Here is a 16,845-nt window from a genome sequence, read left to right on the forward strand (position 1 = left end):
TATCGATTAATAAATTACTACATATTCAAAATAAAATTCAAATATTCAAAATAAAATTCAAACTTTCAACACTTACGATACTTAAATATACTACATGGATAACCGACTCCAATATAAATATTTGGCAATAAAATTCACACAACGGTAATAATGTTAAATAGTCTAATTAAACTAATATCTTAGTCGAAAATACTGAAAACCTACCTTCAATAATGTTAAGTCTATAGATAAAAATTATTAAACAACAATTAAGTCAAATATATTAATTTATATAATAATTTTTAGATAAAAATTCAGATGAAGTCAATTTTATATGAAGTTGATATCTGAGAACCGTTAGATAAAAATTTAATTAAATCAGTTAAATCATTTAACGATATCAACTTCACGTGAAGTTAACTACACCTAATATTACCATCAATCAAAATTTACTCTAATCAACTTAATGGGCGTAATTATAGATGATTAATTAAAAATGAAAAAAAAAAAAGAGGACATGAAATGAAAGTAATCTCAAGAGTACATTGGGACATCAGTCCAAGCACCAGAAACATGACCATTGTCACAAACAAAAGCCCTAACAACAGGTTCACCATCATCATGGAACCCAAACACTCTCCTCAGACAGAAAGCAGAGTGAAGGTCCCAACTCTCCTCACTCTTACAGAAAGCACAACCACCAACATCAACCTTCCTCTTAACCTTGTTCTTCCCATCATTTAAGGCCTTCCAAACCCTAGTTTCCTTAAAATCCACGAACACCCCCCGGAACAGCCTGTACTTCCTCTTCTCCTCCAGATGCAAGCACCCAGGCCAGTCACATATGTAGAGGCAATCATCACGGAATTGCCGAGCCAGAAGCTTCGAACCTTGCTCTCTGCTCAAACTCCAAACCCCAGATGCCAAGTGTTCCTTTTGATTGCAAAGCTTTCGCCTTTTTCCAATCGGGTCCTCGGATCCGAACCCGGATTCGGATACGACGCCGGCGTGGAGGAGGCCGGGGCAGCAGAAATGGAGCTTCAGGAGGATCTCAGGGGTGTTGGTGGAGTCGTTGGGGAAGTGGTGGGAGGGAGGGAGAGGGAGGAGGAGGCGGTGGTGCTGGCGGAGGAGCGAATAGAATCGGGTGCAGACGGAGGAGAGGACGGCGCGGTGGCGAGGGTCGCTGCCGTCGAGTTTTGAGAAGATTGATACGAGGATGTCGTCGGAGAGGTACGAGAACAATGCTTCCGCCATGGATTCTGTTGGATGAGAAAGAGAGAGAGAAATGGTTTGGGGGTTTTTTGGTAATTTCGCTTTTACCCTTTTTTTTTTTCCTTTTCCTTCTGGGATTGAAGGAATGCAGTTGAAGCTGTCAACAGTGGAGGGACAGAGAATTTATATTAAGATGGGAACTAGAATTGGGAGTGGGGGAATATATGAACAGCAATGATGATTTGTTTTGAAAGTTTAATATTTTTTGGTTTAGAAGCCAACTCATCATCATAATTTGAATGTGAACTAAAATAAGTTTTTTTTTTTAAATTAGTTTCTAACAATATAACCCTCTAAATTAATTATTTAATATTTTTATATATATTTTTTGTTCACTCGGCAGTAGACACTCGGTTTTGTTTCAACCAATTTAGATCCGATTTGGGTCGCACGTTGGTTTTGATGGATGACTTTTTTCATTTTTTGTCCTAAGAAAGGCAAATTGTATTCACAATATCACAACTTTTAAGGACATTGTTTAAGTGATATCTAACTTAACATTTGAGCAAACTCTTTGTTATGGTTAGATTCGTTTAAAATTAACGAATTTCAGTTAGTGAAATAAACCGCTTATTTGTTATGTACGTAATAATTTATCAATTAATAACGTATTTTTAAATAAAATTTTAATATATGACGGATTAATTTTTGACTTGATAAAAAAATCGTTTAAAATTAACTTCATAATTTGTACTCCATTTATTTTAAATTAGTTGTATTTTATTTAGAGGGAAATCACACTAAAAATCATACAAACATAAAAAAAAAATATTTAAGAAAGATATATATGATTTTTCATAAGCCGATAAACACAAAATTGCATATGGATTCTTTGGCAATTATAGTAAATGAGTTACATTTATGACAATTTTCTTTAATTCATAATCTATTGTTCGAAGCTAGATTATACTATTACATGTGAAAAAGTTAAAATAAAATTAACATAACAGACTATATTATTAACATAAATTATAAAACATGGTTCATGCATCTAAAAGTTAGAATAACATTAGGAAAATAATAATTTAAAATATTTTATTTAATTTAATATCTATACTTTTATGTGTTATTTAATAGCTAAAAATACATATTTATTATATTTAATATTATGTATTTATTTAAAAAATAATCAATAAATATAAAATAAAATAATTTTGGACTGATTTAGACTAATTTTTATATATGGTCTCTTAAATATTTTTGAAAAGTTATTCATACCAATTAATTAAGAAGCAGATGAAGTGCATTTAATTGAGTACTTAGTTGGTTCGATTTAATTCAAACTCAAACCTTTTTTATTAAACTCCTTTGCGTTGCCACACAAGCAACATCTTGGGCACTTAAGAACGCCCTTTTCATATTACGAATGCATAAATTATATTATTTCTCATATTCATTTGTGCGATCATTTATGCGATATACGAAAAATATTTATTTAATTTATATTTTTATTATTTTTTAATTTTATTTTTTATAATTATTTTTTTAATTTTTAAATAATTTTTTTGTATTTTTATTTTTTAATATTTAAAAATATATATTTAAATTTTTACTCATTTAAGTATTAGAAAGATAAATTAAGACTCTTAATTATTACTCATGTTTTATTATTTTAAAATTATATTATTTGTAAGTTTTATTCTTTAATGAATATTTAGCTAATTAATTCAAATAATTAGATGTATATATTTTATTTACAAATTATATTAATTAAAGTTAATACACAATAAAAAAAGATATAAATCAGATTTATTAAAATAATTGACCACTAGTAGAATTTTAGTTATTAGATGTTAATTTTTGTATAATTTTAAAAAAGATATTTTTTTAAGATATTTTGAGGAAAGAGAAATACGCATACTGCCATCAGAATCAATATTTTGACGTTATAGTATATAATCATATTATTTATAAGTTTTATTTCTTAACGAATATTTGATTAATTAATTCAAACAATGAGATGTATATATTTTATTTGTAAATTATATTAATTAATGTTGATACATAATAAAAAATATATATATTAAATTTGTTAAAATGATTGATAATGAGTATAATTTTAGTCATTAAGTATCAATTTTTGTATAATTTTACAAAGATATTTTTTTTAAATATTTTAAAAAGAAAGATATATATATATATATATACTGGTATCAGAACGTGCTATGTTAATTAATATTTTTAACATGTTGTAATAAGATAATAAAAAAGCAGATTTTATTTCCTTAAACAATCTTAAAATTTTACTTGTACGTAAGGGCGTTTAGTGCTTGCACACTATAATATACTATTTTTTTTCACATAATAATGTAATTTAGGTATAGCATGCAAAAAATATATCATTCAGCACAAACGGTTAAAGAAGATAGAAGAGACGTAAAAGAATGAAATTTATGGGGAATACGATGCATATAGTAGAATGAAGAGTGTGTGTGCTACTAGTGATACAAGTCATACAACAGAAGAAGGAACAAGTAGAAGAACATACCTGGACCAATGAATTGGAGAAAAATTGAGATTAATTGCATGAAACAAAAGAGTCCCTTTCAAAATTATCATCAATGTAATATTCACAATAGTCACAATAAATTAAACCTACCTGCTACCTTATGAAAAATTGGCAGCCACTATTTTATTAATAAGTTTTAGATTTAGGTACAGTTTGAGTAAATTTATGAAATAAATTGTTTTAAAAAATTAAAATATAATAATTTTTATTAATAATAGTTTATAAATAAATTATTTTATATTTAAATTTTTAATTATAAAAATTCTTATTTTAAAATTATAATATTTGAATAAATAATTTAAAAAATATAATTTTTTGTTATAAAGAAAATGAATATTAAAATAATAATGATAACAAATATCTTTTAATATTGAATATCGATTTTACATAATTTAATCACTGAAATTATATCATACATAATATTAAATATAAATTTAATAATAAAAATATAGTGGTAGAATGATAAAAAAAAAAGATTTTTAAAAAGAACATATGTAGCAGGTGGTTTAGATGGAACATTGTGTGAAAATGGTAATAGAGATTCAATACTTTTATCAGTAGATAAAACATTACACGAAAATAATGATAGAAAATTAATACTTATAGCAGATACAACATTACGTAAAAATGGTAGTAGAGAGCTAATATTTTTAATAAAAATAAAAAATATTTTTCACAAAATCAAAAATAAAAATGGTACAATAGTTTTTTTTTTATTTTTAAGTCAATTTTTTAATGAAAATAATAAAATAATTTTAAAAAATATATCATATTTTTTATTTCTTCTAAAGCTCTCAATTAAAATTTGTAAAAAATTAAAAATATTTTTCAAAAATAATACTAAACATACATACATAATATAATCTTTATAATTAAAAAAATGGCTACTTTTCAAACGGACTCATATAGTGGAATATATATCTTATGGCAACTACACGATGGTCTACATCAAACTCATCACGTGCCTTAACCAAGTATTTTTAAATTAATAAGTTGAAAAATGTAAATAGCATATATATATAGCCAGGTATTCAGAAGAAACAGTAAAAGAAAAAGATAGAAGAGACGTGGGATAATGAAATTAATTTTGATAAGATGGTAGCATGAAAAGGTTAAAGAACATGAAATTAGTGACGTAACGAAAGAAGGAGCAAGTAAAGGAACATAGATAGGAGGACCTATGGATAAGAAAAATGGTGATTAAAATTAAACCTACTAGTCCCTTTCAAATATTCAAGAGTCGTCACAAAGATTAAATAAAATGGCACCGTATAGAATTGCAAGTTGAAGGAATAATCAATAATGTGTTCTCCTTAATTAGTCAACTACATGGCCTACATCAAAGTTGGGGTCAAAACAATGAACCTTTCGGCGTTGCTGCTATAAAATTCACAAAAACCATGAGTGGTAGTATGTATAATACTATGGGTCAGTTCAAATTAAAGCCTACTTCACAAATCACAACCAAGTTGCCCCTTCAAGAAACTAGAAAGACATACTTTTTTCATGAAGTTGGATGATTGGCTTAATTATCTCTTAATTTTTATAATTAAATTTTTATATTTTTTAAATTAAATTTTATATATTATTTTTAATTTTTTTAATTATAATTTTTTAGTATAAAAAAATTAGAATTAATTGAATATTTTTTTACAAATTAAAAATATTTATAATTAAAAACTAATTAAATTTTTAATTGTATGTATTTTGAAAAAAAATTCTATTAATTTTAATATTTTTGACATAAAAAAATCTAATTATAAAATTAAAAATAATATAAAGACTTAATTAAAATAAAAAATATAAAAATCTAATTAAAATTTTATACAACTATAAAAACTAAAAAATAATTAAACCTTGTTCTTTCTATAATAATAAAGTTGATTCAGTATATAATTTATCTATTTATCTAATAATAGATTCTTTCAATTTTTTTAAAGTTTTATCGCATTTAATATCTCACCGTATATTTTTTAAATAAGATAAAAAGAATATTAAATAATAAAATATCACACCTAATAAAACAATTTTTTAAAAAATTAAAAAAATTCATTTCTATCTATCTATCCATTAAAGTTTAAAACTATGTGCCCCTACCAAAACAGACATTAGAATTAGCTCGTCACAAGTCACAAGTATCAAGGCTGCCTTTATTTACAAGGATAGAATATCGAAAAAAAAGTATAGAAACACAAAATTATGTTTGACATATAAAATATATATAGAGACATTATATTTAAAGATATTGAATTAAAGATATTAAATTAGTATATTTTATATTTATTTTAATAAAAAATATAAAAATATTAATAAAAGATATAATTTATTTTTTATTTTTTATTATTTTTTAAATTTTTATAATTATACTTTTTATTATTATATTTTTTTTCAAGTTTTTTAATAAAAAAATTGAGAATAAATTAATTTTTTATAATTTATTCTACTTTATTATCAAATAAAATATAAAAACATTAAATTTAGTATTTTTGTCATTTATATCTTATTTTTAGTGTCTTATTTTTTTATTTTAAAACACAAATAAAGCCTAAAAGCAAAACGAAAACAATTATACTCCTATAATTGCATACAATAAAAATTAATTTTTCATATAAAATATATATTAAAATAAATTAAAAAAAATATGTATTGTACATAAATTATGACTGAGTTAATAATTAATTTGTAATGTATATAACTATATATGATATTTTTATTTTTTTAATGAATTAATAAAATGTAATTAGCTCGACTTTAATAGTTTGAATTGGCGAGTTAAGCGAATTGACTTTTTTTTTTAGCGTCTAAAAGTACTTAAGAGAGGGGAAAAAAAGAAGTATTAGATAAGTTTAGTATTTTACGGAATAAGTTATATTATTGGTTTAATTACAACTCAATTTGATGATTTTTTTTTTTTTTAAAGAACCACTGAGATGATAGAGTGGTGATTTGTGAACGAAGCATTTTTTTCTTTTTTTTTTTTTGGTCTAGCTTTTTTTCTATTCTTCTTAAAGCACTTTTTGGTTGAGTCTTAAAAAAGGATTGTGAACAAACATTTAGATTTTTGCTGAGTTGCATTATCAACAAAGCTTGAAAGAGGATGTACGGAACAAAATGGGTCAGGAAGTAAAGAGTATATGAATATAGCACGAAGCCCAAGATAAAACAATATATAAACATATCACGAAGCCCAAGATAAAAAATACATAAAATAATATGCTACATTTTCCCTTTGTTTGAAAGTCAGAAATTGTTGGAGTAAAAACCCTGAGTAATTATACCTCATAGGCTCATAGTATAACACAATATTTTTTTTTTTTGAGAAAGGACTTAATGCATGAAATTCAAGAGATTGGGAATTGAAATTGAAAAATTATGAGTAAATATTTTTTATATTTTTTTGAAAATAGACAAGTCGTATTTTAATCTTTAAAAAATAATAAATTAAATTTTGTTTATCTCTTTCGTAAAACAATTTAAGTTTTTTTGTAGTTTTTTTTCATTTAAAATTATTGAAAATAACTGAACTATAATATTTCGGGTGTAATATGACCTACATATATCCTATATAATTGATTATTCATTAGGATCATTAAGTCTTTATACATTTAGCAAAACGATGTCGTTTTACCATTTTACGCACTCTTCCATCATCATAGAATGATTCGGTTATGGCGCCGACAAAATATATAGGTTCTTGAGAATATTTTTTTTCTTTCCAAAACTATCACCTCCTTCACCTCATTCCTATTCCAAAACATCACTAACACCTCTAAAACACTTACCTTCTGCCAACTGAAAACCACCGTCACTAAGCTCTCTCACGTCCTCCTCTGCCGCCTCAAAAACACAATTTCCTCCTAATCTTTACCCCGAACTCCATCCACTTCCTTATTTTCTTTCTCGTCGCCGCCGTCATTGGCATCATCACCACCACTACGAACCCTCTTTACACTGTCATCGAACTCTCCAAACAAATCAACAACTCCAATCCCAAACTCGTCGTCGCAGTTGCAGAATTATGCAAGAAAGTCAGATCCTTCAAATTCTGAGTTGTCCACAGTGTTAATCGGTTCCGAAATGACATGTCTATTCTCTTCTTTGTTCGAATCCTAATATAAATAGCAACTATAAGATCTAGACTGACAAAATGGTAAAACACGAATTTATCTTTAAAATAAAATGACGTTATTTTGCCAAGTGTCTAAAGATTTAATGGTCCTAACAAATAATCAGCTATCCACATAAGATGTATAAGGCCACTTCACACCTTAAATGTTACACCTCAATTTTTTTTTATAATTTTTAACAAGAAAAGCTACACAGGGAGTTTATATGTCTAAAAAAAAGATGGACATGAATCAATTTGTCATTTTTCAAAAATTATGGTGCGAGTTATCTATTTTTTAAAAGGCAAAAATTGATCAGATATTTACTCAAAAATTAATGTTAATTTAAAGATACAACTAAAATAGTTACTTTAGAAGCAATATATAATATAATATGTGGAAGGACTTCTATCTAAAAAAGAATTCATTGTGCTATTAACCTAGACATAAATCTAATCAACTAATTTCGTTTTCTTTTTGCTTTTTCTATATATTTTTTTTTCATTTTTAGTTAAAAAAATTCTTCAAACAATTTTTTGCTTAAACTCTTATTCGAGAGTGAAAATTCAAAATAAAAAAAATACAAATTCATTATATTGATATAAATTTAATTTAGTTAAAAGAAAATAAAAGGTGAAAATACTGTATCTCTTTTTATTTTAATTTAATAAAAAAATAAAAATATATTTAATATAATTAAAAATTTAATTTTAATATATTATTAATATAAATATTTTCATATATATCTAATCCGCAATATTACATTAGAGGAAAACAATTTTTACATGACTACGTATATTATTATTAAAAAAATATAAAAAATATTAGCGATTATCAGAATTTATTATTTTTTATTATTATTTAATTATTAATTCAATTTTTTAATTTATTTTTTTAATCTAATAATTTAATAATATTTTTTATTTTATATTTTTAAATATTAATGACTAACTGATAACAAAAAAATAAACTATGATAATTTCTTTGGACATGCTTCAAAAGATATAATTAAACTCAAATTTAAAAAAGTCTAAAAAACAAACTATAATATAAATGAACTAAATTAATTCTTTTTTATTTCTAATTTTAAAATTTTAAAATAAGAATAATAAATTTTTTTATAACAAATTTATTTTTCAACTAAATGACTTGAGTTGGCTTAATTTTTACTTAGATGATTAGCGGAACCGCGGAATTAAAAGTGAAAACATTATACAATCCGTCGCAACACGACCCTACATTTTCTCCACAGACCGCAATTTCCAGGGCAGCGAGATTCCCATCTTTACCAACTAACTTCCCACCTAAGTATCCTAGAAAACCAAGGTGCATATTAGTCTGCACCATCCCCCACTCCCAATTCCCAACACCATCACCATCACCAGCATCATCGTCACCTTTGGCTAAAACAAAGTCACAGTCAACATCATCAATCCCCAAATCTCGTTGACTCACAGTCAACTACACACTCCACTACCATGCTCCGCATGCACTCGCCCGCATCCTATCACTCCCTCCCCTATAAAAACCTCGCGCCTTTCGGCCTGTGCCAATGTGGGTAACCACTGACCTGACCAGTGACGCGCACTGATAATCGTCTTCTCCTCAGAAAGAAGAGAGAGAATCAGAGAAATGAGACGAAACGAGACGTTTCGCTGTGAGAGAGAATCGGAGTAAGTGTTTCGGAACGTTTCGTCGAGATTGAGTGTGTGTGAAGTGTGTGTGTGACGAAGGTTTCTAAACTCCGAGAATGGCGTCATCCTCTTCTTCCAACAATGCTTCGTACACTTTGCCGTTATCACAGTCAAGTTTCTCGTCGCTTCCAGTGATGGCTATGAAGAAGAAGATCGTCGAGAAGATCATGGAGAATCGCGTTACGCTCATCGTCGGCGAGGCCGGTTGCGGTAAAGCAAACAAACTAAACTTGTTAACCTTTCTCTAATAACCGTCAATGTGTTTTGGCTTTTCATTTCTGAACTTCAATTTTGTGTTGAGTGACTTTGTTTGATTCTCCGTTTGATCTGCATTGAGTCATTGACTCTATCACTCGCTTCCTATTTTCGTGGTTCTTCGCTTTTGGCGCTGTTCTTTTTTCGTCTAGTGGCCAAACATGAGAGATTGAATCTCTGTATTTGTGTTGGTAGTTAGCCGTAAGCGGAAAATGTTGCATGACTGTGTTTGATTGTGCGTTTGACTTGCATTGACTGGTAGTGGTAGATGATATCTTAGTGCTTAAGCTAATTTGGTGGTTCTTCTCGTTAGAGAACCTTTTTATTTATTTATTTATTTATTAGTCTCACCTGAGGGCTCACCTGGATATAGTTGAGAAGGAAAATTTGTAGTTTCCAAAACTAGTAAGTTTTTGTGTGAAAAGGGTTGTTATATTCATTTATATATGTGTATGGATACATAGTTATGCTGTTCTTAACAGTAAATTAAATTATAATTTTTGTTGAGTAAAGTATTGGAACTTATTTGAAGAGAAATTGGCATACAATACGCTGAGTAGGGAATTCAGCATGCAATTCTTAGGATGAATGAGTCATCGCAGTAACTTTGTTTGGAAATTGTGTGGCTAACTTTGGTTAAGGTTTAAGGTTTTTTGGAAATTCTATTTGAGTGTGAGGTTCTATTTTGGCGGCAATGATTATTCTTTCCATGTTTCTGACATCTTTGCTCCTTTCACTCTAGGGAAAAGTTCACAAATTCCACAGTTTCTTCTGGACGAAGGCATGTCGCCTGTTTTGTGCACACAGCCCAGGAGATTTGCTGTTGTTGCCGTTGCCAAAATGGTTGCAAAAGCTCGAAATTGTGAAGTGGGAGAGGAAGTTGGGTATCACATTGGGCACTCAAAACACTTATCAGCCGGGTAGCCAGTTCATACATACGTATATCTTTAGTGATATTGTTGAGTTGGATAGCTATTTAATCACTTCTTTCATCTTGCCCTGTTTCTCCATTGCCTTCATATATTCAATATCTTGAAATATTTTTGTTGAAGATAAATTATGACTCAAATTGGTAACAGAAGAGGCTGTTTGGACGGCAAAACATACAGTCTTTCTTCTGGTAACATAAAGAAATGAGAGAGATGCAAGGATGTTATTATACATCATGCTAACATACAAGTCTAACATGATGATAATAACACATTATGGATTGACACTTGCATGTAGTATAGGTGGCTACATCGTCATTTGTCAATTGTCATGAAGAAGTCACTCAACAAAGGAATATGACATTCTTTTTTACCTTTTTCAGCATAATTCTACTTGCTATATTGTTTAGAAGGGAGCAGAGCTTGCACTTATTTTTGTTTCTTCCTGTGCATTTATAATGCCACACTGCAGGTCAAAGATTGTTTTTAAAACTGCTGGAGTTTTGTTGGATGAATTGCGAGATAAGGGCTCTGCTGCTCTTAAGTACAAAGCTATCATTCTTGATGAAGTTCATGAAAGATCTGTGGAGTCTGATCTTGTCCTTGTTTGTGTGAAGCAGTTCTTGTTGAAGAGCAATGACCTGAGGTTAGCATCCTCAATGTTCAGATGAGTTCAGCAAAATGCATAATTAGTTAATTACATATATGCTATCTTCAATCTTTATCTTATTTGCTTGTTTCTGGTTTGACTTTCTCTTCAAACTATAAAGAGAGATTCAAAGATGAGAACAATTGAAATTTTATGTTTTTATGATATGCAGGGTGGTTTTGATGTCTGCAACTGCTGATATTTCAAGATACAGGGATTACTTTAAGGATCTTGGAAGAGGTGAACGGGTTGAAGTGCTTGCGATTCCTAGCTCTAATCAGAAAATTGTTTTCCAGCGACATGTTTCATATCTTGAGCAGGCATGCATATATAATTTACACGAATTTTCAGCGCTAGTCTTGTATATCTTTTCTAAGTAAATTTCATTTAATGGTTTTAATTTATGTCATTTATGATAAAAAGTTACACAGATGGTGTTCAATTGGCATATCATATCATTATTTTTCTGAAGCTCATTTCATTGATGTAATAACCATGATGATAGTGCTTATGTTTTTTGGCACAGGTAGCTGAATCTATCGGAATAAGTTCTGAAGTAATGAATTCAAAGTATTCTCCCGGAGTAGATCCTTTCACAGCCAATGCTTACATCAAGCCTGAGTTTCAGGCTGATTTTCACCAGCTTATTCATAACCTGGTGTTGCATATCCATGAGAATGAACCAGATATTGAGAAAAGCATTCTGGTTTTCCTTCCAACATATTATTCACTTGAGCAGCAATGGCGACTTCTAAAGCCACTTGAATCAACTTTTAAAGTTCATATTTTGCATCGCAGCATTGATACCGAGCAAGCTCTCATGGCTATGAAGATTTGGAAGTCGCATCGAAAAGTAATTGTTAAATTATAATTAATTCAGCTAGTTGTGCAGTTAATAGTAAAGGTTTTTTAAGACTATCGATGCATGTGTGTAGCTTTGTGTTGGTTGCTTCATATATTGCTTTATACTTTATTTATCTGTGAACCATGATTGATGTTCAGCGGAAGTAGAATAAGTAGTCTCCATATTAATTGTGGATTATATAATTTTGCAAGTGGGGTGTTTGCATGTTGAACATTTATATATGCTGCAGAATTTTATTAATTTGAGTAATTACTCAAATCAGTCCTTGAATTTTTTTAATGTTGAACACTTTAGTTTCCCAAGTTTCAAAATACACAAAATAGGCCCCAATGTTTATCTGTGTTAAACAATACGGTCTCCTTCCAATTTGATTTGAAGAGTAAAGTATAAAATAGTTCCCAAAGAGTTTAAAAATCTCAAAACAGTCCTGAAAATTTTTTAAAATTCGAAAACAGTCATTTCGATTAAACGGAAATATTGGGAGAGGGACTCTATTGTCTAACGAAGATAAACGCTAGGGAATGTCTTGTGTATTTTGAAACCTGAGGGACTCAAGTGTTTGATATTAAAAACTTCATGGATTGTTTTGTAATAACGTTCTAAATATCCACTATTAGTTTTGTGTTATATACTTGTATAATTTTCTTTTATATGGATGCATGTATGATGGCTTTACTTCCGTATTTGTTCCATAATATTTTCTTTTAATTTACCCATGGCACAGATGGAATTTTCACTTTAGATGGTTTTCCTTCTCCTAACATTATTAATCTCAGATTCCATTTATATTATAATTATTCACAGTAGATGATTGTGGCTGTTGTCTATCAGGTAATATTGGCTACTAATATTGCTGAATCATCTGTGACAATACCCAAAGTGGCTTTTGTAATTGATTCTTGCCGATCGTTGCAAGTCTATTGGGATAAGTCCAGAAGAAAGGAATCCTCAAAGCTTGTTTGGGTCTCCAAATCACAGGTAAAACAGTAGTATCCTAATTGTATGTGTTGATCTGTTTATACAATATTCTTAATTTCATATGATCTTGTAGGCCGAGCAGCGTAGGGGAAGAACTGGCCGAACTTGTGATGGTCACGTTTATAGGTTGGTCACTGGTTCATTTTTCAACAAACTTGAGGATCATGAGAGTCCGTCTATTCTGAAGTTATCCTTGAGGCTTCAAGTTCTTTCACTGTGCTGTGCTGGATCTAAGGCTATCAATGATCCAAAAGGTTAGTTAATATGATCTTGATATCTTGAGCAGAAACTGTTGTAATTATTATTATTGTTTTTGTTGTTGTTGTTATTATTATTATTATTATTATTATTATTATTATCATCATCAATGCTTTTTATAGGAAAACTCTAGTTATTAATGCTTTTTATAGGAAAGTTCTATCCCTATAGCACTTTGAATATTTGTATATTTACCAAATATTTCTCTGATATCTCTTAACAATTATGGGCTTTATTAAATCATAGTGATGAGACTCTCTATTTAAGTTGAATTTTCAAGACTGCTTATAGTTGTGCTTGAGTTTATTCATCTAGAGTGGGCGATAACTTTAAATACTGTATCTTGGATGTTGCAGAATATTTGATAATTTTAAATGCCTTACTGAGTGAAGATGTAATTTTCATTCCCCCCCCCCCCTCTCTTTCTCCTCTCCTTTCTTTTTTCTCCCGCTGTTTTCCTTTAATTCTCTGTACATTGATCAACTGTCATGGGTTTGATGGCAGTTTTGCTGCAAAAATCTCTGGATGCACCAGATCCACAAGTTGTTGAAGATGCATTGAACATGCTTGTTCAGATGCGTGCACTGGAAAAGACTCCAAGGGGCCGTTATGAACCCACATTTTATGGACAATTGATAGCCAGTTGTCCTTTGTCATTTGATGCTTCTGTTCTAGTTCTGAAATTCGGGAATGCTGGTATGATACGTGAGGGCATATTGCTGGGTATAATGATGGATACACAGCCTTTACCCATTCTTCATCCATTTGGAGAGGAAATATTGGTAATGCCGGAGTGGATCAATATTACTATTTCCAATTGCACTGATTCTATGTTGTAATTTCTATGAGCTTTATTCTAATTGAATCCTTTTGTTTTCGTCAGTTTGCAAAGTATATTGCTAGCTACTTTACTGACCGAACAATCTTAGCCGGTCGAAAGGAGATGGAATTCATGGCTAACTTCTGTGCATTTGAATTTTGGCAGCATCTGTTCAGGGTAAAGTCTTCTTCCTCCTTCACTTTATGAGCTTCCAAATACCTTAGCATTGTTTAGTTTTTGTATGAGGATTTATTGACGAAAGGTGGAAGGAAAAAATTTCAAGATGATAATTTTTTTAATTAAAAACTATAATAGTGCTCACTAAACATCATGCTTCTTGTGGTGGAAATAGTGCATGTAATTAGAGATCTATTTTCACTTGGACTCCTGTGAGACTTGGAGTGGATGCAAGCAGCCACATGACCATATCTTTTTCTGGAAATAGGATTTGCTTTTATTTTGTGACTGCAACTGCAAGGCTTACAGGTTGCATGAATCTGAAAGTGAATATTTTCTTTCACATGCAGGATGAGTATCGGCTTAACCATTTGAAGCAGGTTCTAGAGATTGAGAATGTGTATCCTGCCGAAGCACTGATGCCTAAGCTTGAGGAAGATTGGTGTTCTCTCCATAATCTCTCCCAGTCATCTCTGCATCAGACCTTAGAAATTTGTATGTATGTGTTATAATTATGTCAGATGTGTGCTTTGAATTCTTTTAATGGGAGTGCATCAAATTTGTTGAATCTGTTTTATTGTTTTCGTCATAGATTTTTACTCTACTAAATCCTCTTTAATTCTAATATTTACAGATGATGATTTGTTAAGTTCAGTACACCGGTTGCGGCCAAAATTTTTGAGCTCTTTTAGGGGTTTGCCGCCCTATTTTGATCCTTATGAATATGAACACACATGCTTAGTAACATTCCAGGCAGATGGGGACATAGATGGAGTTTCTGCATATGAGGAAGGCCTTAAAGCAACAGGTGAAACAAAATGTGCTTCTGTGCCATATGTCACTTCAGAAGAATTTCACAGTTATGATGTGGCAAAAATGTTCGCTAAAATTATAAAAGAGGTAGCATAGTTTGAAATTCTTGTACATACAATATTATAATATATTTATCATTTTGTAAAACAGATTTTTTTCCTGTGTGAAACAGATAAGGGCTCAATTCTCGGAGGATACTTCGAGTCGAGAACCTGGAAGTGCAGATATAAATAATATAAATTTAAATGGGGGCCCTTCTACTTGCGCATATTTCTTACAGGGATACTGCAATAGAGGTAGTGAATGTTTATATTCTCACTCACTTCAAGCTAAGAGACCACAATGCAAATTCTTCTTTTCGTTGCAGGTATTGGTTTGTCTGATAATTCATTTACGATGCTACCTATTTCTATGATGATGAATATTGTTCATTCATTATAACAGGGATGCCGAAGAGGAGAGTCTTGTTCATATTCACATGATTCAGGTCCTTCGGCACTGTCATTCAGGCGAGATGTCTGCGAGCCCGAAGATAATAATATGGCTGCTGCATCTCTCCTGAGATTTTTCCCCCAAGCTACCAACAGATCAATTCTTGTATTGGATGACACTGATTTGCATTTTGCCACATCTCTTGGTCGCCACTATCATCCATCCAAGATAATTGCAACTACATGTTTGTCAGAAACAACGATATTGGAACAATCACTGAAAGGGGTCAAAATTTTATGGGGTCTATATCACCCATACCAGACAATCATTGCTAAAGCAGGGAAGAACCCTGTTCCTTGGAATGAAGTTCAGTGTGTACTGTGGTTTCCTTGCTTTGATAGCTTTGGCGAGGATTCGGATGGACAAAAGCAGCTCTTGCAGAACTTCTTTGAGTATCTTGCCATTCGAATTTTGGCTGATAATTTGTCCGATGTGAAAGTTATCATAACCATTAATAATATCAGATTTTCCCAACTTAAGGTAATTAGCTTGTGGTTATAAAAAATAATAGTGTTATCTATTTACCTTATAAAAATTTAATTATATTGATTTGTGAGAATTATTGCTGCACATTTAGAAGTAAAAGGTAATCAATCATATTAGGGTGGCAACTGGCAATTGTGATAGGTACTCTCATTCATTATGTGCTAATTTGTTGTTTCAGGCTGAAAAATTGGGAAGGGAGTGTTTCTTTGTGCTTACAGATTCGTTTGCCTATGACGAAACAAGCTTTGGGGCAATATTATATGACAGACTTCCCCCTAAGACGCCAACGTTGGTTTCGAGACCTACCTCCTATGTATTTGAACTGCATCCTCCGAGTAAGCTACTATTCGGTGATTATGCTGCTAATATTAGAAAGAATCTGTACGTAATTCAGGAAAAATAGTTTAGATCACTTTTTAAGACTTGGAAGCTAGAACTACGATTGTAAATATTAGATATCTAGTTTCTGTTTTCAGCATCAAATTAATATCTGTGTAGTGTATATTTATTTATAGTCACAATATGCTTTTTGATATCATACTCGATTATCCTGTTATTTGCTA

At 30.1% G+C, this 16,845-nt stretch overlaps 2 protein-coding genes across 2 annotated transcripts; one reads left to right on the forward strand and one right to left on the reverse strand.

Annotated features, from left to right (window-relative positions):
- Positions 1-502: 502 nt before the first annotated feature.
- LOC112756168 (phytochrome A-associated F-box protein) lies at positions 503-1,618 on the reverse strand. Its single transcript, XM_025804631.3, has one exon. It carries the CDS (start codon positions 1,231-1,233, stop codon positions 514-516), a length of 720 nt encoding a protein of 239 aa, XP_025660416.1. The 5' UTR covers positions 1,234-1,618; the 3' UTR covers positions 503-513.
- A 7,472-nt stretch (positions 1,619-9,090) lies between these two features.
- Positions 9,091-16,820, forward strand: LOC112756174 (DExH-box ATP-dependent RNA helicase DExH8). Its single transcript, XM_025804644.3, has 14 exons — positions 9,091-9,770; positions 10,558-10,735; positions 11,217-11,390; positions 11,566-11,713; positions 11,920-12,246; positions 13,090-13,236; positions 13,310-13,490; positions 13,999-14,276; positions 14,378-14,491; positions 14,842-14,986; positions 15,126-15,391; positions 15,477-15,671; positions 15,749-16,276; positions 16,461-16,820. Exons 1-14 carry the CDS (start codon positions 9,617-9,619, stop codon positions 16,683-16,685), a joined length of 3,060 nt encoding a protein of 1,019 aa, XP_025660429.1. The 5' UTR covers positions 9,091-9,616; the 3' UTR covers positions 16,686-16,820.
- The last annotated feature ends 25 nt before the right edge of the window (positions 16,821-16,845 follow it).

This window comes from Arachis hypogaea, chromosome 2 (assembly GCF_003086295.3).
Source record: "Arachis hypogaea cultivar Tifrunner chromosome 2, arahy.Tifrunner.gnm2.J5K5, whole genome shotgun sequence".
Classification (NCBI taxonomy): domain Eukaryota; kingdom Viridiplantae; phylum Streptophyta; class Magnoliopsida; order Fabales; family Fabaceae; genus Arachis; species Arachis hypogaea.